We start from the raw sequence: 22,558 nt of genomic DNA on the forward strand, positions 1-22,558 counted from the left end.
CAAAGAATGGAGTTGGACTTCTACCTCATTCCACATACAAAAATTAACCTAAAATGGATCAAAAATTTAAATCTAAATACTAAAGTTACAAAGCTCTTAGAAAAAAACAGTTTTAAATCTTCACGATCCTGGATTAGGCACCCAAAAGCACAACAACAAAAAAAAATAAACTAGACATTATCAAAATTAAAACTTTGTGCTTCAAAACATACCATTAAGAAAGTGAAAAGACAATCCACAGAATGGGAGAAAATTTCTGCAAATCATCCACTTGTAAGGAACTTGTACACAGAATATACAAAATCATAATAATAATAGTAAAAAGATATATTACCCAATTAAAAAATGGGCAAAGGATCTGAACAGATATTTCTCCAAAGCAGATATACAAATGGCTTGTCAGCACAAGAAAAGATGGTCCACGTCACTGGCTATCAGAGAAATGCACGTGCAAATCACACGAGATACCACGACTTCACACCCACTAGGACGGCTGTAATCAAAAAGACAAGTAGTAACTCGTGCTGAACAGGTGCGAAGCCACAGCATGAGCTATTCACAGCTTTCCTGATGGGCTGACAGTGCCCTCTAGCCGGCGGCAGGAACACTCTGCTTCCCGGTAGCCAGAGCGACAGCCCGTGTGCAGTCAGCAAGAACAGCTTAAACTTTATTCCTTCTTCACTGCATGTGACCCTCTTCCATTTCATACCTTGCCAGCTGTGTTTATTTCTGAATGGCTTTCATAAATTAACTATGATTGAGAGAAATAATTTCTTAGAATATAAAAGGTTCATGTTATTTTTAATGAATTTGGAGCCTCATGTAGGTTACAGGGGACGATTTTAGAGCATTCTGCCTTTGCTTCTTCACCCACACACACACACAATTCTAAGTGAGGGCTCACTACAGGTTTAATTAAATACGTACCAAAATCTACCCTTGTTAATATGCACTGCATCGGGTGGTCAGTTGTATGCCTCGTCGTCGTTGCACCGCTTTCATAACAAGATGCACAAAGATCGTAATCGTAGCAAATTAAACACTTATATCTGCGACCTCGAAAATTTCCTTTTAAACATGCATCACAGCTGACACCTACGAAAAAAAGAAACATCATAATTAGCAACTATAAAAGGCCACTCTCCTTTTCATTTTTATAGATTTTTAAAGATGTACATTTAACCCCGCATTTCCTTTCCAAAATGACTAGAAATAATATAATAAAATGCTACGAGAATTTCCAACAATATGGTGAATTTATTACCCTGATTTACACTCCTAATGAAAATAACTTAAAATGTTTGATAAAATGTAAAACAACTTTCTAAATGTCTTAATTTAGCAAAACGGTAAAAACCAAGTGACAGAAGAACAGGTACCTGGAATCACTACACAGGAGGTGGGTACTATCCGGAAAAACCTGAATTTAGATCTTCACAGCACTGCAGGGCAAAGCACAGGGAGCAAGGACCCAGGTCTGCCGCACCAGGGCGTCTGAACACGCACGAGACGCCACGATACCCACGCCTGAAGCGCCAGAGCCACACACCAGCCCAGACTTCCTGTAAGTGGACAGCCCCCTTTAGACTGCCAAACTGTCCTCATATATTTATCCCTGCCTACCCCAAATTCACACTACCACATGGTTCTCAGGTCCAGAATTTAATTTCAAGTGGTCCTAAATGAGCATTGCCACCCAGCATGAAGCAGAAATAAAATTCCAAGGAATGAGAATTCATACACATAATACACACAAAACACAAAACACAAAACAGCATCAGAAGGAAGTAGCAGAAAACAGATAGCAGAATCAGACTGGTGAAGAGTTTACATCAGAACTGAGTATCAAATAATACTTAACAGTTTAGAAGAAATAAAAGAGGAGCTTGAAAAGACGGGGCAACCAACAGATCTGAAAATAAACCAAATGTCCAGATAATAAAAGATTAATTAAAATTTAAAACTCAATGGGCAGGTTTGGTAATAGGAAAGCCTTTTATTCACATGTTATGTGCTTGTTTATGTAAAAAACTCCAATACAGCTAAATTATTAGAATTAAGTATTTTGGTTGCTAAACCCATATTCATGAAATATTGATTGATTTCTTCATTCCAAAAAAAAAAATACACAAGTGTATTATTTAAAAAAATGCCATTTATGATCCACTTACATGAGGTATTTAGATTAGCCAAATTCATACAAAAACAAAGTAACACAGTGGTTACCAGAGATGGGGTGGAAGGCGGAACGCGGGGTACTGTTTAAGGAGTGTCAGTCTGGGACGATGGAAGAATTCTGGAGCTGGACAGTGGTGATAACGGCACAGCAGTGTGAGTGCACTAATGCCACTGAGTTGTACGTGCAAAAGGGTTAAAATGACAGATTTTATGTTATGCATATTTTAGCACAATAAAAAATTATGTCATATGCAACATTTCTGAAAAAATGCCCATGAATAAATCTAACCAAAGACAGGAAGCCCTTTATGAAGTAAATCAGTAAAAATGTATTCAAAGACATCACAGGGCTTAAAAAAATAAAAATGCCAGGCTCATTGACTAGAAGGTTCAACATAATAAAAGATCAATTCTCCCCCAAATTTATCTGTGGATTCAATACAAATCTAATTTAAAAAAATCACAAAAGAATTTTTTGTGAAACATGGTAAGCTGACTCAAATTTCTATGCAATTTGCAAAGGGCCAAGAATAACCAGAATATTCCTGAAGAATAACGAGATGGAGGATTTGCTTCACACATCAAGCGCTGTGATAAAGCTATGGTAATTAGGATAGCGTGGTCCTGGCACAGGGACAGACAGACTGACCCAAGGAACAGAACAGAAATCCCCCAAACAGATGCTCCCACGGGGAAGTCTGTTCCACGACAGCAAGGTCACTAGAGATCAGCAGGGAAACGAGGAGGAAGTAGGTGATACACGGTGCTGGGACAGGTGACCATCCACATGTGGAGAAAAGAAAACGGGATCTCTTCCAGATTCCTCCCCACCCCAAATCAATTCCAGATGATTTAAAGACAAACATAAAAGGAAAATGAAAAAATTCTCTTAAGACAATATAGGGGAATATTTTTATGAGCTCAGAACAGGAAATAACTTTTTAAAACACACACACCACACATACGGCCCAAATCATAAAGAGAAATATTCAACGATATTAAAATTAAGAGTTTTCCTTCACTTATTAATGCCCTAGAGAGATGGGAAGACGAGGCCCAGAAACTGGTGACAAATGTGCCATACGTGGCAGACAAACGTTAGGTATACAGAATGCACTAAGGAACTCTCACAGATCACTAAGAAGATGACCAACAGCCAACAGAAAAATGAGCGAACACCTCGATGGGCGCCTCTAAGAGCAACAAACACAAAAGACCAACAAATGCCTGGAGAGACGCTCAGTCTCACAGGCCGTCAGAGAAGCGCAAAGGGAACCTGCAGGAGGTATCGTTTCACGTCTGCCAACGCGGCGAAGTCCGACAAGTCTGCTGGTGTCACGGGCCAGAGAAGACAAGGAGCAGGTGGGAACACACCTCAGCACAACCACTTTGAACATTCTGTTCACGTTCTAGTCAAGTTAAACATGTGCAACTCCTACGACTCCGCAGTTTCACCCTTAAATGTGTTTCCTGGGGACTCTTGCCCGTGTGCATTAGAAGAACGTAAGACAATGTTCACACCAGCTTTTGCAACTGAAAATAAAAAAGGCTGTTAACAACCCAAAGGCTGTCAACAGTCCATTACAGAATGATCAAAGCACGAATGATAGCCCAGAACAGCGGGTGAAGACAGGAATAAAAACAAAGTTATAAAACAAGTTACTGATACAGGTAAGTGCTATGGAGACAAATAAAGCGGAAAAGGATAATCAGTGCGGGCAAAGGAAGTGCCACTGAAAACATGGTGCTTGAGCAGAAGGATGGAATAATTCAAAATAGCTTCCAAGCATGACCATGCTTTAAGCACAGCACTGAAAGTATTAAAAGGGGGAAGTATCCATTTAGAGTCACAATTCCAAGTTTAATGTATCAGAGTGCAGCAACTTTGTCAAACAGCACGTAGCAGTGAGCGGAGCTAGAAAGGTGCCAGAAGGGTAAGCTCAGCTTTGAACGGTCACTTTCTGGCGTGTCCCACCTGACATTACTCTGTGGGCCTCACTCTGCTTTCTGTGGTGGGGACGCCTACCGACAAGGATAAATGAACAGAGCCTGAGGACTGCAGGCGGCGATACTGCCCAACACCGCAGGATTCTCAGCGATTCTCAGCGGGACTTGCTGACGGCACCCGGCCCTTGCCTGCTGCACCCGTCTGATAGAAGGCAGACACCCTGATCTAAATGCTCACGGCTCTGCTGAGGGGGAGGACGGGAGTGTGTCAGTTTTCATCTCCAGATCAGCTGGAGTTCAGTAACTGTTAGCCCTTTAAGAAATTGGGGTTCTTTCAACAAATTACAAACTACTGCTGATGGAATCACTTCTTAAATGTATGTTTTCTAACTTCTTAAACACTGAAAGATACTCATCTTTTACGGTTCAAGGTCATTATTTCAAACACAGATACATACTTCAGACATACCACTCGACATTACATCAGGTAAGTTCTCAGCAGGGCTTCTTACAGCGTAAGTAAGAGTAACTCTGCAGCAATCCATGGTGGCAAGTGTGCCAGGGGACTGGCTGGTTCTGGTGATCACTGTACCGTGAATGAGAAGTGAGGGAAGCAGAAACATCCTACCACGCAGTTTCCCATGCAGCCTGGAACAGCTCTAACCTGGCATCATAAGTTGAAGCCAGCACCTCATTCACAAGGGGAGTCCACACCGCCTCCGTCTGTGACAGCAGCTCAGGGTCTCTGGATAAAAGCAGAGGCAGGCTGGGCTTTCCCAGTTTCTCAGCAGCGAGCCCAGCCCCCTGCCCCCACTAGGAACTTCTCAGTCTCATTCAGCTTTGAAAAGGCCCCAGATTTCCCACTCAAAACACGAAGATCTCCTGGATTTAAAAAACTGGGAGGTTTCATTTACCCTACACCATACGCCCCCTGCAAAAACTGAGTCAACCAGACAACAAAATGTGTGACTCGTCTTTGAACAGCCTAGCTCTAGCCACACAGCACCACAGATAAAGGCAGACAACCGCTAGGCTGTGAAACGGCAACGAGCACAAGCGTCATCTCAAAGTTACGGCGGGATGTTTGTGATTCCCCATCTGATCGAGTTCACCTAACAAGAGGAACAGAAATGCTGCGAAATGGTTTCACCTCAATTTTGACGTTGGCGCATGCGAAACTGACAGGAAAAGAACGGCGTGTGTCTGACAACGGCTGTCTCCAGAAGGTGCACCTGAGCGCACTCACTCCCTCAAGGCTCACCTCTGCGTTAAGCCGTGCAGCGCAGTAAGTACATAGAAGCCATGGACTAAAACCAAAGGAGAGAATGCCCTCTAGTGGGAACAGATGTTTAAAAAGCCACCGAAATAATGCGTAAAAAGTCCTTTTCCCCCCCTTAATTCTAAAATAAAGGTTTATTTATATAACATTACATGCTACATACACATTTATATATCTTTTTAAAGAAAAATCCAAGGGTTGATACAGCTTTTTCTTCTTTTCTCTTTTTTCCCCTAATCCTTACTTCATGTACTGTGACAGCTTTTTCTTTTGGCTTCAATGGATTTCTAGGTGGGGAGCAGAGAGGTGGTGGGACGGGAAGGTCAGTAAAGGGAAAGCTATGTGTCCCGATACAGTGAAAAGAACACAACAGGAAGAGGCTCCACCTGGAACTTGAAGCCCTGGGATTACTCAGCATTCGCCACTGACAATCTATTTTGACTTTTAGCTGCCCTGTAATTTGGAGAAAAGGCCCTCTTTTTATACTTCAGTGAACTATCTTGTCAGGCCCATGTATCTCTAAATAAGTGTGACTTTAAAAACAAAAGGAAGTATGTGTGTGTGTGTACCTGCTATAGAAAAATCTTAATGTTGAGAACTGATCCACCAGAATAACCTTACAGAGATAAGGATAATTTCCAAAGAGGCTTTTGCATTTAGGTGGGTGAAAAATCATGCAACATTTTGAAGAGGATCTCAGATGAACACAGAAGCAATTAAAGAAATGAACTGCTCAATGAAAAGCAGAAGTAGCCAGAATTAAAGAAAATGGTCAACAGATATTTCTAGAAGCAAAATCATTGGAACTGAAGAAATTTAATAATGCGTCACAAGCTGGGGGCCCAGATCAGGAGTAGAAAGCTTTCCCCGCTTCTATGAAGGAAACACAGAGGGAAAACACACGCAAGCGTGCCTCGCAAAGGTAAAGTAACTCTAAGAGTCATTTCTTCAAAAAAAAAAAAAGCCCTCCTTCAATATTTTTAAAATTAGAAACAGACCCCCCCAATTAAATACACATGTAACTCTATGCACGTTTATTTTTTTAACCTACGCCATATGGTAAAGGGAGAGACTCAGAAGGGAGCAAACTGGGTAGACAGACTCATAGAAACATACCGTTCAGGAAAAGACCTAGAGTTAAAGAGATTCCAGGGGCAGAGAAACAGAAACGAGGACGAGGGTGTGAGGGTGCAGTGCTGGGAAGGGCAAGAATCAGAAGAAAGAGACGTGGGCGACGGAGAGGGACACGAGGGTAGAGGGGACAAGAAGTCTGGGAAACAGCTTTGGTCTTCACACTTCGCAGACTTGGCTTGAACCTGTGATGCATTTACCGGCAATTTAAAACAACACTTTCTGTACTGGGACTCCGCTTTCCCACTTCTATTGTTCCCTAGTGGAATTCTGCAAGTCTGGGGATTGGTAACAGTAGAGAGCATCCACCTGTGCTTTCACTAGTAAGAACCTACCAGGTGCCAGGACACAGCAGTGAATGAGCCAAGGTCTCCGCTACCCAGAGCTAATAGCCCAAAGGTAGCAGCAGCAACGTCCCTCATTACTTACTGAGCGCCAGACAGTTTTCGTGTCTGTTTTATTAATCGTCACAACAAAGTCATGAGGCAGCTGAAAACTACAATAAAACTTATTTCATGGCTATGGATGACTCAAAACTAGTTCACATTTGCCCAAAAAAGTGAACAGAAAGGCATGGGTGGGACGTTACATTTATGCATTTTGTCGAAGCGGGAAGTTTAGTCCATCTCTAAAAGTGGTCAGTGTAGAGGGATTTCATCCATTTTGGAACAACTGGTTGGTTTGCTTGGTTTTAAAGAACTGCCCCGAACTCTGAGCTCGTAGAAACGCACCCCTGGCCTGTGCACAGAAACCCATCTCAGCAACAGTGGGCTTGCTCATGAATGAGCTCAGGAGCAGCCTTTCAGAACCTCTTATCTGGACACAGAGAAGCTTCTGTATTACTCAGGCCTCCATCACACTCGGCCGTGATTAGGACTGTTTCTGACTCACACATTAAGCGAAGGAAGAGGAGGTGCGTGAGGAGCACCTGGGACAGAGCAGGAACTCAGTGAGTATCTGCTGAATGAAGGAAGCACGTGAAAAGAGAAAAGGACACTTTATTAGTGCAATTAGGCAAGAGCTCAAAAGGGAGAAGGGAAACGGGGATTCACGTGTGTCTGGGACAGACTTCTTGATGTAAGAATGACTGAATGATGAAAGTAGGGGCGTTCAGAAGGGACTGAACAGCAGGTGCTTGCTTCCTGTAGAAGAAAAGAAAACCGAGTCAGTGAGAACACCGCGCCAAGTGCTTCCAGGCGTCAGTCCCCACCGGCAACATCCGCCCGGGGCACTGGGCGCCAGCTGTGGGACGAGGGGGTTATTGGTGGGAAACAGACTTCTTGTCAGCCAGTTTTGTGTCAACAGTTTCATATGTAAAAACCAAACCTAAAATGTCAGTATTTTCAATACGTGTGCAATTCCATTTCGTTGCTTTAAACAACATATACTAAGCCAAAACCACTGCTCTGTTTTGAAGACCCTCCAGGCAGGTCTACGGGGCAAGGCAGAGAGCTCCAGCCCTCCCAAAAGACAAGTGCCCCCAGAGAAGGTGACTCCTTTACGAAAATATCTGCTCATCACGTGACCTTTTGGCAGAGACTTGTAAAGGGGTGAAAAAAAAAAAAGTTACATTTCAAACCTACAGGGGCTGGCCTGAAAAATGAAAACCCTTAAAAAAGGTATAAAATGACACAGGAGACCGCATCAGATTATCTCCGCGCAGCAACGTTCCCTCAATAACCAGCTCTCGCGGAACTGGCCTGGATGCCCAGGAGCCTGCTAAGGGCTTGGTCACCCAGCGGCTGCTCTTCTCCTACAGACAGTGAACTGAGGCACCCGAGCGCTGAGCAACCTGCCCCAAAGGCACACGGCTACTAAGTGACAGTGACAGAGGAGAAGGGTTACCTACTGAAGCAGCCTACCAAAAGCAGTAGCTCTGGTTTGGGTTTGGTTCAGAAGTGGTGTCTTTACAACTTTTTAGTTACTAAGGCATAGAAATATACATCGAACATCATGTTTATTCTTCTTCCCTTACTCTTTATGAGAGACCTTAATTTTACCAATCATATAACTTCTCTAAAATGAAACCTTGAGGCTGAGGAATTACTTTCAAGGCAGGTGTTAATGTATTTATTTATTTCCAGAGGTTGATAATCAAACACATCTCTACAAAGTCACTACCTTTGCAAGTTCTTACTCTAGAGTAGTGTTTTCTCAACTTTCTGAAAATCCGTGTCCTATACCTATATTAGGAAATGTTTAAAAACATTACGATCACCTTTATTTAAAATTTCAGTAAGCTAGACACATGCCAGGCCTCACTCTTTCAAATCACAGCAGAATATTGATATGACTCTCAAATATATAATTTATTTTTCATTTTTGGTCTTTTTAAACATATAAGGAAATCTGGCATAAGTACATCTTCAGACACGGGAATCAGCCACCTAGGACACACGACACAATCACATGGTGAAACTCTACAACATCGTGCTCCAACAAACCGCTGTCACCACGTGTGGTCCCCACGGAAACAAGCTGTGAAAGGATACACACTACATGGAACCACTTATGTAAGTTTTAAAGTACACAACACAATACTCTATAGTTTATGGACACATACACATGTGGAAAGCCTACTGAAACGTGGATGGGAAGGCCACACACCAGCTCCAAGAAGTGATGCCTCTGGGAGGGAGGGAGAAAAGGAAGGGAACAGAATGGAATCAAGAAAGGGTACAAACTGGAATTTGCCCATATTTGCAAAGTCTTGTTTCTTTCTACACGTTTAAAATGTTTCATTAAAAAAAAAAAAAAAAAAAAAAAAAAACTCCAATGTGGACAAAACTCCCCCATCCATCTCAACTTGTAAAGCAGTATGGAAGGTGACAGGACGGCTGGTTTCACACTGAGGTATAAACGGGTGAAGTAGTTGACCTAGTGAAATTATCCAATAAAACCAACATTTTTGGTCCCAGAGACGGATTCTATAATCCGTGCTTGTTAATTCTTGCTAAAGTATAAACTAGTCACCGAGTTTCAAGCCAAGCGTTCACAGAATGAGTTCTCCCAAGCAGAGCAGATCACCTGGCTGAGCCAGATAACCTGCAAACAGTGTGAAGACTGCACCAGTGGGCCCCGGTACATGGATCAAGTTGCTGTTTAGAGTATCTTCCCATCCTATACTTGGCCAAGCAGCACGAAGAGCAGGAGGGGACTTCTTGCCTGGAATGATAGCCTACATTTATTTGTGAGAGAGAAGAATGTCATTTTAAACAACTAAGGGGTGAAACATACTAAATGGGATTTGCTCCCGTTGGAATGTCCTGCCTATGGTTTAAAAACCTTTCAACTGATTTTCTGCAACAGTTTGAGGGAAAGGGAAAGAAAACTGGAAGTCCTTAATGTACCACAAGATGAATAGGGAGGGTGCAGAAAACACACAGTTTAATGGTATTTGAACTAGAAATGCCTGCGTATTTACTCCTGATAAATCCCCAGTCTGTGCATGACAGCCCTCTCTGTTACAGTGTGAAGAGTGAGTGGCAGAGAGCTATGGAGACACAGCCAACAAGGAACAGCAATGTAGGATGAACTGGTCCAGTTCGGAGGGTCCCACAGAGCCCCACAGTCAGCCTGACCCTGACACAGCTCCTTGTCCCAAGCAGTCCCTGAAGTACTTTCTCTTCAAATCACTGAAATACAACTTCAGGTCCTTTGGTTCCACGTTTCCTACACAGAGAGCAGTTACTCTAAAACCACTCACAGGAACCCCTCGCACAGCTTAAGACAAGAGTCAAGTAGTTCCCTCCTCTTTTCTAGGCTAACCAATTTCAAGTCTAACAGATCTTCAAAAACCTTCAACTGTTACATTATTTGCACGTCTGCTCCATTCCTTCACTGATTTTAAACTAAAGGGACCTACGTAATCTCTAATTGCAGGGCTGTAACAGGCACGTGAATGTTAATTCCTCTTCCCTCCCTTCACCTTTCAAGGTCACGTGAAGTAAAGCGGGTACTGGTTATCACTACTGCTTCTCAGCTCCAAGCCTGCCCTTCTATATTCCCTGCAATGCTGGTCAAGGAGGTTGTCCTCAATCAGGGGCCATTCTGCACTGCCCACCCCCAACAAGGGACATCTGGCCCTGTATGGAAACATTTGTGGATGGGGTGGGTATGGGAATCAACTGGGTAGAGGCTGGGGTGTCACTAAACATCCACAAAGCAGAGGACAGCCTCCTGGCCCAAGATGTCAGTGCTAAGGTCGAGAAACGATGGTCTAGGGTTTGCCAACTCAATTATTCATATTCCCTTGGCAGCTGGCTTCTGGCTTACATTCTGCCAATGGGAGGTCACAGAAGGAGACAGAAAGCATCCCTCCAGAAGCGCAGGGGTTCCAGCACCAGCCTCTTCTGGCTTTCTCATCACCAACTAGCTGTCATACTGTTCGAAGGACAAGTACCAACTCTGCAGAGATGGGATCAGGGAAGTAGAGGCCTCTAAACTCCTAAATTCTAGTAACCCCATCTTTTCCCTTTTTGCAATAACAGAAACACCTATTTATCTGTACTGTACAATGTAATAGCCACCAGTCTTTAAAAATGCTTTGTCAACCTATGGGCCTAGAAGCAGTGTTGTTTCAGAAGCAGTGAATCCACCAAGCACCCAGATCTTGGTTTCCAAACAGCATCCTTCACTAAGATGAACCAGAGCTCCTTGGAGAAATAGATGATTCCAGAGGCTGGGGTAGGGTGCGTACACGAGGAGCCTGTAATACCCAGTTCTAGAATGAATGAATGACCCAGAAAGACCAATGGGTACCTGTCAAAAGGACACAGAAGAAACTGATGGGATTTCCACTGATCAAACCTGGGATAGTCTGAGCACCAAAATCAGTGATTTAAAAAAAAAAATGTCCACCGAATATTACAAAAATCCATGTGTCCATACTGATATAAACAAATAAGTAAATAAATCAAGGAGAAGGAAATATGAAAAAAAAGTCCATGTAGTAGATACATTGACTAGAACTTACATTTCAACTCCTACTTCACCAGCACTGGACATGCACTGTCCAGTACGCACCAGCCACATATGATTACTTAAACGTAATTTATTAAAATCAAATAAAATTAAAAATTCAGTCCCGCATTATCCACATTTCAAGGGCTCACAAGGCTAGTGGCTATTGTGCTGGACAACAATGCACTGGACAAAGGCATTTGAGACTGAACCATAATTCTGTGAAGATAAGGTCTAGAACAGATAATAAGGGAAGATCTAATTTTTTTTTTTTCCTGAAATCTTAAAACTTAGAATTGGAACTTAAAAAAAGACAATGTGGTAAGGATAGGGAGAAAAGAGTAAACAAGAGCAACAAAATTTTGGAGGCTATAAAGCAGATGAATGGTAATTGAGTCATGAGGCTGGAGGAAGCTGAATCCTAGGATGGGTAAAGGGGAAAGCAAAGAAACCACCCAACTTACAATACAGATTCAACCAAACTTCTAGGACTGGCAGCTCTGAGTATTGCTGGAACCTGGGTTAGGGTGAAGAACTGTTGAAAGATCAATATGTAAAAGCTCTTTGAGAAGAAGTTAAATTTGTAAGTTGCCTCTCTGACATTATACAGTACTTCAAGCAGAAAGAAGAAGTGTATTCATTAGAGGGTAAAACAGAGGACCTCTGACCTAGGGAACTCAAGGCACATTAAGGCACATCAAGGCACTCAAGACAACAGAGTAAAGTGCACATTTTATTGAAAAGAGAAAAGTTGGAGTTAAATCTCAACTCCAGAAGAAGGAGCTAGAGGAGGGAAAGAGAGAATATAGCATTAAAGAAAAGAAAACTGGAACACAAGTCTAGAAGTTTCAATATTCTGAAAGTGATCTTACACTTAAAGGAACTAGAAAAAGAACAAACAAAACCCAAAGTTAGTAGAAGAAAAGATATCATAAAGATCAGAGCAGAAATAAATGAAATAGAGACTTAAAGAAAAAAAGATCAATGAAACTAAGAGCTAATTCTTTGAAAAGATAAACAAAAGCTGGCTAAAGGTTTCCTCATCAAGGAAAAAGGGAGAGGGCCAAAATCAATAAAATCAGAAATGAAAAAGGAGAAGTTACAACTGACACCAGAAATATAAAAGATCATAAGAGATTACTACAATAATATGCCAACAAAATGGACAGCCTGGAATAAATGGACAAGTTCCTAGAAATGCACAATCTGCAAAGATTGAATCAGCAAGAATAGAAAATATGAACAGATTAATTACCAGTAATGAAACTGAATCAGTAATCAAAAAACTCTCAACATAAAAAAAGTCCAGGACCAGACAGTTTCAAAGATGAATTCTACCAAACATTAACATCTGTCCTTCTCAAACTATTCCAAAAAATTGTAGAGGAAGGAACAATTCTGAAGTCATTCTACAAGCCCAGAATCATCCTGACACCAAAATAACACAAAGATGTCACAAAAAAAGAGAGAATGAGAGACCAATATCATCGATGACATAAAAGCAAAAATTCGCAACAAAACATTAGCAAGTTATATCCAACAACACATCAACACAAGGATCATATACTTGTATGCTGTGATCAAAAGGAACTTATCCCAGGGATGCAAGGATGGTTCGACATCCACAAATCAAGCAATGTGATACACATTAACAAACCGAAGAATAAAAACTGTATGATAATCTCAATAGACACAGCAAAAGCTTTTGACAAAATTCAACCTCCATTTATGATAAAAACTCAACAAAATGGGTATAGAGAGAACATATACCAACATAAAAAAGGCCACATATGACAAGCCCACAGCTAGCAGCATATTCGATGGTAAAAAGTTGAAGGCATTTCCTCTAAGATCACAAACAAGACAAGGATGCCCACTCGCACTGCCTTTATTCAATACAGCATCGGAAGCCTAGCCACAGCAATCAGAGAAGAAAAAGAAGTAACAGGATTCTCAACTGGAAAGAAAGAAGTAAAATTCACTGTTTGCAGATGATATGATACTATACATAGAAAATCTTAAAGACACCACCAAAAAAACTACCAGAACTCATCAGTGAATTTGGTAAAGCTGCAGGATACAAAATTAATATAGAGAAATCTGCTGCATTTCTATACGTTAACAACTATCAGAAAGAGAAACTAAGAAAACAATCCCACATACAATCACATCAAAAAAGAACAAAATACCTAAGAGTCAGTCTAAGGAGGTAACTTGTACTCAGGAGACTGTAAGACAGTGATGAAAGAATTTCAAGACACCACAAACAGATAGAAAGATGTATCATGTTCATGGATTGGACATGGAGTTAATATTGTTAAAATGGTCATACTACCCAACACAGTCTACAGATTCAGTGCAGTCCTTTTCAAAATACCATTGGCATTTGTCATAGAACCAGATCAAAAATAATTCTAAAGTTTGTATTGAAACACACGACCCTGAATGGTCAAGACAATCTGGAGAAAGAAGAACAAAGCTGGAGGAATCACGCTCCCTGGCTTCAGACTATGCTACAAAGCTACAGTAATCAAAACAGTATGATACTGGCACAAAAACAGACCCAAAGATCAATGGAATAGAACATGGAGCCTAGAAATGAACCCGTACTTACATGGGCAATTAATCTATGACAAAGGAGGTAAGAATATTCAGTGGAGAAAAGACACCCTCTTCAGTAAATGTCTTTGGGAAAACCGGACAGCTACATGCAAAAGGATCAAACTGAGCACTCTCTCACACCACACACAAAAATCAATTCAAACATGAATTGAAGACATAAATCTAAGCTCTAAAACAGTAAGACTTCTAAAAGAAAACATAGGCAGTAAGCTCTTTGACTTTAGTTCTAATAACATTTCTTTAGATATGTCTCCTCAGGCAATCGAGACAAATGAAAAAATAAACAAATGAGACTACATCAAACTAAAAAGCTTTTGTACAACGAAGGAAACTATCAATAAAGTGGAAAAGCTGCCTACTGACTAGGAGAGCATATCTGCAAAAGATAATCCAATAAAGGGTTAATATCCAAAACACAAAAGACTCACAAAACTCGACATCAAAAAAAAAAAAAAAAAAAAAAAAAAAAACAAACCTCATTAGAACTGGAAGAGACATTTTCCCAAAGAAGATATATAGACGGCCAACAGGTACATGAAAAAAATGCTCAACATCACTAATCATCAGGGAGATGCAAATCAAAACCACAAAGAGATATCCCCTCACATTTGTCACCATGGCTATTATCAAAAAGACAAGTAAGAGCTGGCGAGGGTGCAGAGGAGAAAAGGGAACCCTCACACCCTGTTGGTGGGAATGTAAACTGGTGCAGTCACTATGGAAAACAGTGCGAAATCCCTCAAAAAATTAAAAATAGAACTACCGTATGATCCAGCAATTCCACTCCCGAGTATTTGTATGAAGAAAATGAAAACACTAATTAGGAAAGATGCATGTACCTCTACGTTCACTACGGCGTTATTCACGGTAGCCTGGGTACACAAGCAAGCTAAGTGCTCATCGATGAATGAACTGGCGAAGAAGACGTGACGTGTACAAATACACAACGGATGACTCCCCAGCCACGAAAAAGAATGAGATCTTGCCAACTGCAACAAGGATGGACCTAGACGGTACTATGCTAAGTGAAATAAGTCAGACGGAAAGACAAACACTGTATTATTTCACTTTTCTGTGTAATCTAAAAAAACAAAACAACTGAACATAGTTATAGACACAGAGAACAAACAGGTGGTTGCCAGAAAGAAAGGAGTGAGGGGAAAAAAGGTGAGGGAGATTAAGAGACACAACTTCCAGTCGCAAAATAAGTGAGTCATGGGTACGAAATGTACAGTATGGGGAATACAGTCAATTACTATGTAGTATCTTTGTACGGCAACAGGTAGTAACTAGACTTGTGGTGATCATTTTGAAATGCACAGAAATATTGAGTCACTATGCTGTGCAACAGAAACTAACGAAGTGTTGTAGGTCAATTATACTTCAAAAACAAATGAATAAATTCACAGAAAAAGGAGATTGGATTTGTGGCTACCAGAGGAAGGAGCTGGGTGAGGAAGGGGACTGAATGAAGGCAGTTGAAATATCTTCCAGTTATAAGACACGTAAGACAAATATTACATCTTCCAGTTATAAGATACGTAAGTACCAGGGATGAAATGCACAATCTGAGAAACACAATTGACACCTGTGTATATTACACACGGAAGTTGTCGAAGAGAGTAAACCCTAAGAGCTCTTAAAATAAAAAACCCTGAAAGTCAGAAAATGGAGGGGAGAAAATAATCAACAGGAGTAATTCAAGAAAACCTCCCAGAAAAGAGGGTATGAACTGCCAGACTGAAAGGACCCAGAGAGCACCCAACACAGTGGATAAAAACAGAGCACCTGAGCACAGCTCGAAAAGAGCAGGCACAAAGGAGATTCTACTAGCTTCCAGGGGGGCAAACAGGGGAAGGGGGATAGAGGTCACACACAAAGATCAAGACTCTGATGTGCTCAACAGGAACACAGGACTCATAAAGGTAATGCACTAAAATCATCAAAATTCTGAGGGAGAGAATTTCCCAATTACAACCGTACACTTTGGAAAGTTATCAGTCCAGTATGAGGAGAGTATTGACGATGTTTTCAGATGTGTTCAGTTCTTTAAAAAGTTGGTCCCAGTGCACCCTTTCTCCAGAACCTACAGAAGAGTGAGGGGAGGAAATAATGTGGAGGTGGACTCTAGGAAACAGGAGATCCAATCTAAGAGAAGCAGCTGAAGTCACCAGGAAGATGGTGAATTGAGAACCCCCAAGACGACCCCTGTGCAGTAACCAAGGACACCCTGGAGCAGTGACACTCAAGAGCCATCCATACACACCGAGCGGTCATGACCCAGACCCTGAGGCCACAGTACTGTCTGCATTACGTTGTTTACTGAAGTGTAACATCATTTAGAAAAATACACAAATCATGTGCATGCATGACGGGGATACTGGGCTGGACACCAGAGAGAGATACATTGTAACTGACTGTACTTCAATTTTAAAAGATTATAAGAAAGAAAGGAAAGAAAGGAAAGAAAGGAAAGAAAGGAAAGGAAGAAAGGAAGAAAGGAAGAAAGGAAGAAAGGAAGAAAGGAAGAAAGAAAGGAAGAAAGAAAGGAAGAAAGAAAGGAAGAAAGAAAGGAAGGAAGGAAGGAAGGAAGGAAGGAAGGAAGGAAGGAAGAAAGAAAGAAAGAAAGAAAGAAAGAAAGAAAGAAAGAAAGAAAGAAAGAAAGAAAGAAAGAAAGAAAGAAATCACACACACACACAGAAAGAAAACAAAACAAAAAAAGAGAAAAGTGCACAAATCATAAACACCCAGATGTGGGGGGCAGGAAGAGCTCAGTGGGAGAGCGCATGCTTGGCATGCGTGAAGTCCTAGGTTCAACCCCCAGCACCTGCATTAAAAAACCACCTTTACACAACACTGTAAATTGACTATACTTCAGTTTTTAAAAAATGAAAAAACAAACAAGCAAACAAAAACTCACCCAGATCAAGCAACAGAACATTAACAGAACTCTGAACATCTCCCTCACGCCCCTTCTAGTCACTACCCGAGTTACGATCCTGATTGCTAACATCCTGGCATGATTTCCCTGTTTCGTGTGTGTATATATATCAACATGCAAACACAGCAACACTTGCAGAGCTTTTTCACGGTCACTCACGCACATCTGAGGCGCCCGCTGTGTACATTCCAGCTGGACTAAGACAAGTGGCCCCTCTGCCTTCTTGTTTCAGTTCATCTTATAAGCAAGTATCCTTTTCAGGGTCTATGTACTGTCATGTTTTTCAGCTTTTTGTACTGTTCGTAGGTGACTTCACTCTTTAAAAAAGGCCTTAAGTGTAGTGCTGAAGTGCCGTCTGGTGTTCACATGCACCACAAGGCTGTGATGTGTCTTATGGAGAAAGCATGTGTTGGATAAACTCTGTTCAGGCGTGAGCTCCAGCGCTGTTGGCTGTGAGTTCTATGCTTACGAGCCAACGGGTATATTAAATAAGGTGTCTTTCAATAGAAACACACAGAAAACAAGGTTACGTACTGATCTGTTGATGGAAGTGTGACCAGAGGCTCGCACGAACCTAGCCCTGTATGTCCCCTAGTATCACTGGCTCAGTGTTTGCTAATTCAGTGTTCACGGCAACTTTATAGAACACAACTACCAAGAATAACAGGAATCAACTACACACGCGCGCGCGCACACACACACACACACACACACTTACATACTTTTTCTTTCGACCTGAGCACACAGTGATGCCCGGGGAGTCTGACCCAGGATCAGCTGCTTGTCTGGACTTGGCTGATACAATTCCTGCTCTCCCCTCCAGGAAGGAGGTTCAGCTGAGGACCCTCATTTCACCCCACAAGTGTTCTGCTCTGACCTGCTCCTGGGAGTTGGGGGGGGGGGTACAGTGATCTGACCACATCTCTGCTGGACATTCACCCTGGTCCACTCGAAGGCCCAGCCAAATCTTCACTCTGTGGCAGCCCTGACCTTTCAAGGTTCCCCATGACTTCTCCAAAGGACCCCTGGGAACTCCCAGGGAGGCTGAGAGCTGACTTTGTTCAGCTTCTCCTCTCCTAGGAGCTTGCATCCAATAGTACAAACCGTCCTTTCCTCACACACAGAGCTTTGAGCTTGCTACCCGAGGCTTCATAGCTGAACAATGTGCTGCTTAGATGGGAAGAGACTTTTAAGGTGTAGAACTATAGAGAAAGGGAAGAGGATGACCCAGACAAAGGTCCAGGCAGTGGTTATGGACATGTCTGTGAGGTGGTCTATATTTTAATATAGATGGATACAAGGTCCTCTGTTTTATTATCTTTTTACTTAATATAGACATCTTGCATACTGTTTGGAATGCATGACACATTTCTCACACATACATAAAAATTCCATTCTCAAAGGAAAGGACTGACTGACATATATCTTAAAAATGTCAAATACGTTTAGATTTTTTTTAAAAAAAAGCTACAAACTTCTTGGGGGGGGTATAGCTCAGTGGCAGAGTGCAGGCTCAGCACGCATGAGGTCCTGGGTACAATTCTTAGTACTTCCATTAAAAATAAATAAATAAACCTAATTCCCTCTCCCCACTCAAAATTTTTTTTTAATTTTTAAAGTTTTTTAAAAAGCTATAAACTTCTTAAGAGAAACTATAAGAGGATACTTTTATTACCTCTTAGAGTGTGAGAACTTTCTAAGCAACACAGGGAACTTGAAACCATAAATAGGGCAAGAAGCACAATGTAAATTTGATAATAGGCAAGTATAAAACTTTAATATTGGCAAGATACACAAAAAAGTCAAATGACAACAAATGGAGAGGAATACTTGCAACATATACAACAAACAATAGGTTCTTAAAGATTAAGAAAAAGACCGACAGGAAAAACAAAACAAGAAAAATGGGAAATGATATATGAATAGGCATTACTGAAAAGGAAGTATCATTCAAACACATCCCTGGTAATAAAAATGAAGTGTGTCTAAAGCCCTCCAAAAATGTCAGTGCCATTCATACAAAGGCCTAATTCAAGAAAGGCCCAGGAAAATCTTAGAGCAGAAGATTCAGGCATGACCAGTAAAATGAAAGATAAGTATAATGATCTTATGAATCACACTGGCTCCTTCCTAAGGTAAGATCGACCTATCAGTCCTCCTCCAAAAAATTCATTTGGTCTCATTCTGCAGGAGTTCTAGCTTAGGCAACACCCTCAGCCAGCATGTAAGACTGACTCAAGGCCTTCATCCTATGCTAACATTTTCCTTAGCTTCCTCATACAGTTACATACTTGCTACATCTTTTCTGAGTCTGTAATACCAGAATGTAAAGAATAAAGCCAACTGAAAGGTCCCTCCACACTAGGGAAGTAACAATCTTATATTTGCAATAATGTTACAAACGATTCTTCTACTAGTCTTAAGGAGGATCCCGAAGTGTTTTTCAAACTACAGCTCATGGCTCAGTATAATCAGGTTAGTCACAGTAGCTCTCAGCTAGGAGTGCCATTCTAAGGGGATCGATGGAGATTATTTTTTGGTCATTGCAATTACTGGGGGTCTATGCTAATTTGAAAAGATACATGCACCCCAGTGTTAATAGCAGCACTATTTACAATAGCCAGGACATGGAAGCAACCTAAATGTCCATTGGCAGATGACTGGATAAACAAGTTGTGGTATATACGCACAATGGGATACCACTCCAGCATAAAGAAGAATGAAATAATGCCATTTGCAGCAACGTGGATGAACCTAGAGATTATCATATTAAGTGAAGTCAGTCACACAGAGAAAGACAGATACCATGTGATATCATTTAATATGTGGAATCTAAACAATATATACAAATGAACTTATTTATAACCCAGAATTAGCATTTTCTCTGGATATATGCCCAGGAGTGGAATGGCTAGATTATATAGGAACTCTACTTTTAATTTTTTTAAGGCCTCTCCATACTATTTTCCATTGCGGCTGCACCAATTTACATTACCACCAGCAGTGCAGGAGGGTTCCCTTTTCTCCACACCCTCTACAGCATTTATTATTTGTAGGCTTTTTGATGATGACCATTCTGACTGGTATGAGGTGATACCTCATTGTAGTTTTGATTTTCATTTCTCTAATGATTAGTGATGTTGAACATCTTTTCATGCGCATGTTGGCCACCTGTATGTCTTCTCTGGAGCAATGTCTATTTAGGTCTTCTATGGGGGGGGGGGGGCGGTAATTAGATTATTTATTTATTCTTGGAGGAGGTACTGGGGATTGAACCCAGGACCTCATACATGCCAAGCATGCACTCTACCACTTGAGCTATACCCTACTCCCTTCTGTCCATTTTTTGATTGGGTTGTTTGTTCGTTTGTTTTTTGACATTAAGCTATAAGAGCTCTTTGTATATTTTTTGAAATGCATTTTGTTGGTCACATCATTTGCAAATATTTTCTCCCATTCCATAGATTGTCTTTTTGTTTTATTTATGGTTTCCCTAGCTGTGCAAAAGCCATTAAGTTTAATTGGGTCTCATTTGTTTATTTTTGCCTTTATTTCCACTACTTTAGGAGACAGATTTAAAAAATTATTGGTGATTTTTGTCAAAGAGTGTTCTGCCTATGTTTTTCCTCTCGGAGGTTTAGAGTATCTGGGCTTACATTTATTTTATTTTATTTTATTTTATTTTTATTCTTTTGGGCTTACATTTAGATCTTTAAACCACATGGAGTTTATTTTTGTATATGGTGTTAGAGAATGTTCTAATTTCATGTTCTGTGTCTGTCTTTGTGCCGGTACCATACTGTTTTGATTATTTTAGCCTTGTAGTGTAACCTGAAGTCAGGGGGCATGATTTCTCCAGCTTGGTTCTTCTTTTTCAAGATTGCTTTGGCTATCTGGGGTCTTCTGTGCTTCCACAGAAATTTTAAAAAAATTTTGTTCCAGTTCTGTGGGAAATGCCACTGGTAATTTGATAGGGATTGCACTGAATTTGTAGACTGCCTTGGGTAGTATGGCCATTTTAACACTATTGATCCTTCTAATCTAAGAACATGGTACATCTTTCCATCTATATCATCTTCAATTTCTTTCATCAGCATCTTAATAGTTTTAGGAGCACAGGTCTTCGGCCTCCTTGGGGAGGTTTATTCCTAGGTATTTTCTTCTTTTTGATCCAATGGTCAATGGAATCGCTTCCTGGATTTCTTTTTCTGATATTCTGTTGTAAGGCACAGATATGCTAGATTCCTACGTATTAATTTTTTATCCTGCTACTTTACCAAATTCATTAATAAGCTCCCGCAGTTTTCTGGTAGTGTTTTTAGGATTTTTTTATGTATAGTACCACGTCATCTGCAGACACAGTTTTACTTCTTCTTTTTATTGGATTTTATTGGATTCTTTTTATTTCTTTTTCTTCTCTGATTGCTGTGGCTAGGACTTCCAAAACTGTGTTGAATGAAAGTGGCAGGAGTGGGCATCCTTGCCTTGTTCCTGATCTTAGAGGAAATGCTTTCAGCTTTTCACCAATGAGTATGATTTTAACTGTGGGTTTGTCATATGTGGCCTTTATTAGGTTGAGGTATGTCCTCTCTATGCCCAGTTGATGGAGAGTTTTTATCATAAATGGATGTTGAATTTTATCAAAAGCTTTTTCTAAATCGATTGAGATGACCATATGGTTTTCATTCTTCAATCTGTTACTGTGGTGTATCACATTGGTTGATTTGTGGATATTGAAAAATCCTTGCATCCTTGGGATAAATCCCACCTGATCATGGTACACGATCCTTCTAATGTATTGCTGGAGTCAGTCTGCTAGTATTTTGTTGATTTTTGCATGTAAGTTCGTAAGTGATATTGGCCTGTAATTTTTGGGAGTAATCGCAGAAGGCTAGGTGTTGGGTCTTCTCTAAATGTTTGGTAGAATTCACCTGTGAAGCCACCTGGTCCTGGAGTTTAGTTTGTTGAGAGTGTTTTGATCCCTGATTCAATTTCAGTGCTGGTAACTGGTCTCTTCACATGTCCTACTTCTTCCTGGTTCAGTCCTGGGAGACTGTATCTTCCTAAGAATTTGTCCATTTCTTCTAGGTTGTCCATTTTACTGGCCTAACAGCTTTTATTCTAGTATCTACATATGTCTCAGCTCTTCTATTTTCCTGTAGCTTTTATAAGATCTATCTTCTGATCCTATTCCTTTTAAATCCAAAGGTATTTACTGTGAGTAGATACAGGTACTCAACTACTTCACTGTAACATCGAAGGCAGTTGATGACCTATCTACTAACTTTACTTCAGGATAATCAAGTCATAAAATAGTGTTGTAGAAATAAACTGAGACACTAGGCCTGACAGAGTTGAGAATCATTAATTCAGTGGATCTTAATCAGAATTTCTTGAGAACAGAACAGAACTGAAAACTTTGAGAGTGCACTGCAAATAGGGTATTGCTTCATGAAACTTCTGTTTCCACTTTAGATGTGTTTTCTGGCACTGTGAAG

General features: G+C 40.8%; 1 protein-coding gene across 2 annotated transcripts in view; it reads right to left on the reverse strand.

Annotated features, from left to right (window-relative positions):
* KCMF1 (potassium channel modulatory factor 1) overlaps positions 1 to 22,558 on the reverse strand; it is a 66,128-nt gene that overhangs the window by 26,286 nt on the left and 17,284 nt on the right. For both annotated transcript variants that reach the window (XM_074354704.1, XM_074354705.1), the window contains exon 2: positions 928 to 1,095. In XM_074354704.1, coding sequence (XP_074210805.1) covers positions 928 to 1,095 — 168 coding nt within the window. The remainder of the gene's footprint in view (positions 1 to 927; positions 1,096 to 22,558) is intronic.

This window comes from Camelus bactrianus, chromosome 28, assembly GCF_048773025.1.
Source record: "Camelus bactrianus isolate YW-2024 breed Bactrian camel chromosome 28, ASM4877302v1, whole genome shotgun sequence".
Lineage (NCBI taxonomy): Eukaryota > Metazoa > Chordata > Mammalia > Artiodactyla > Camelidae > Camelus > Camelus bactrianus.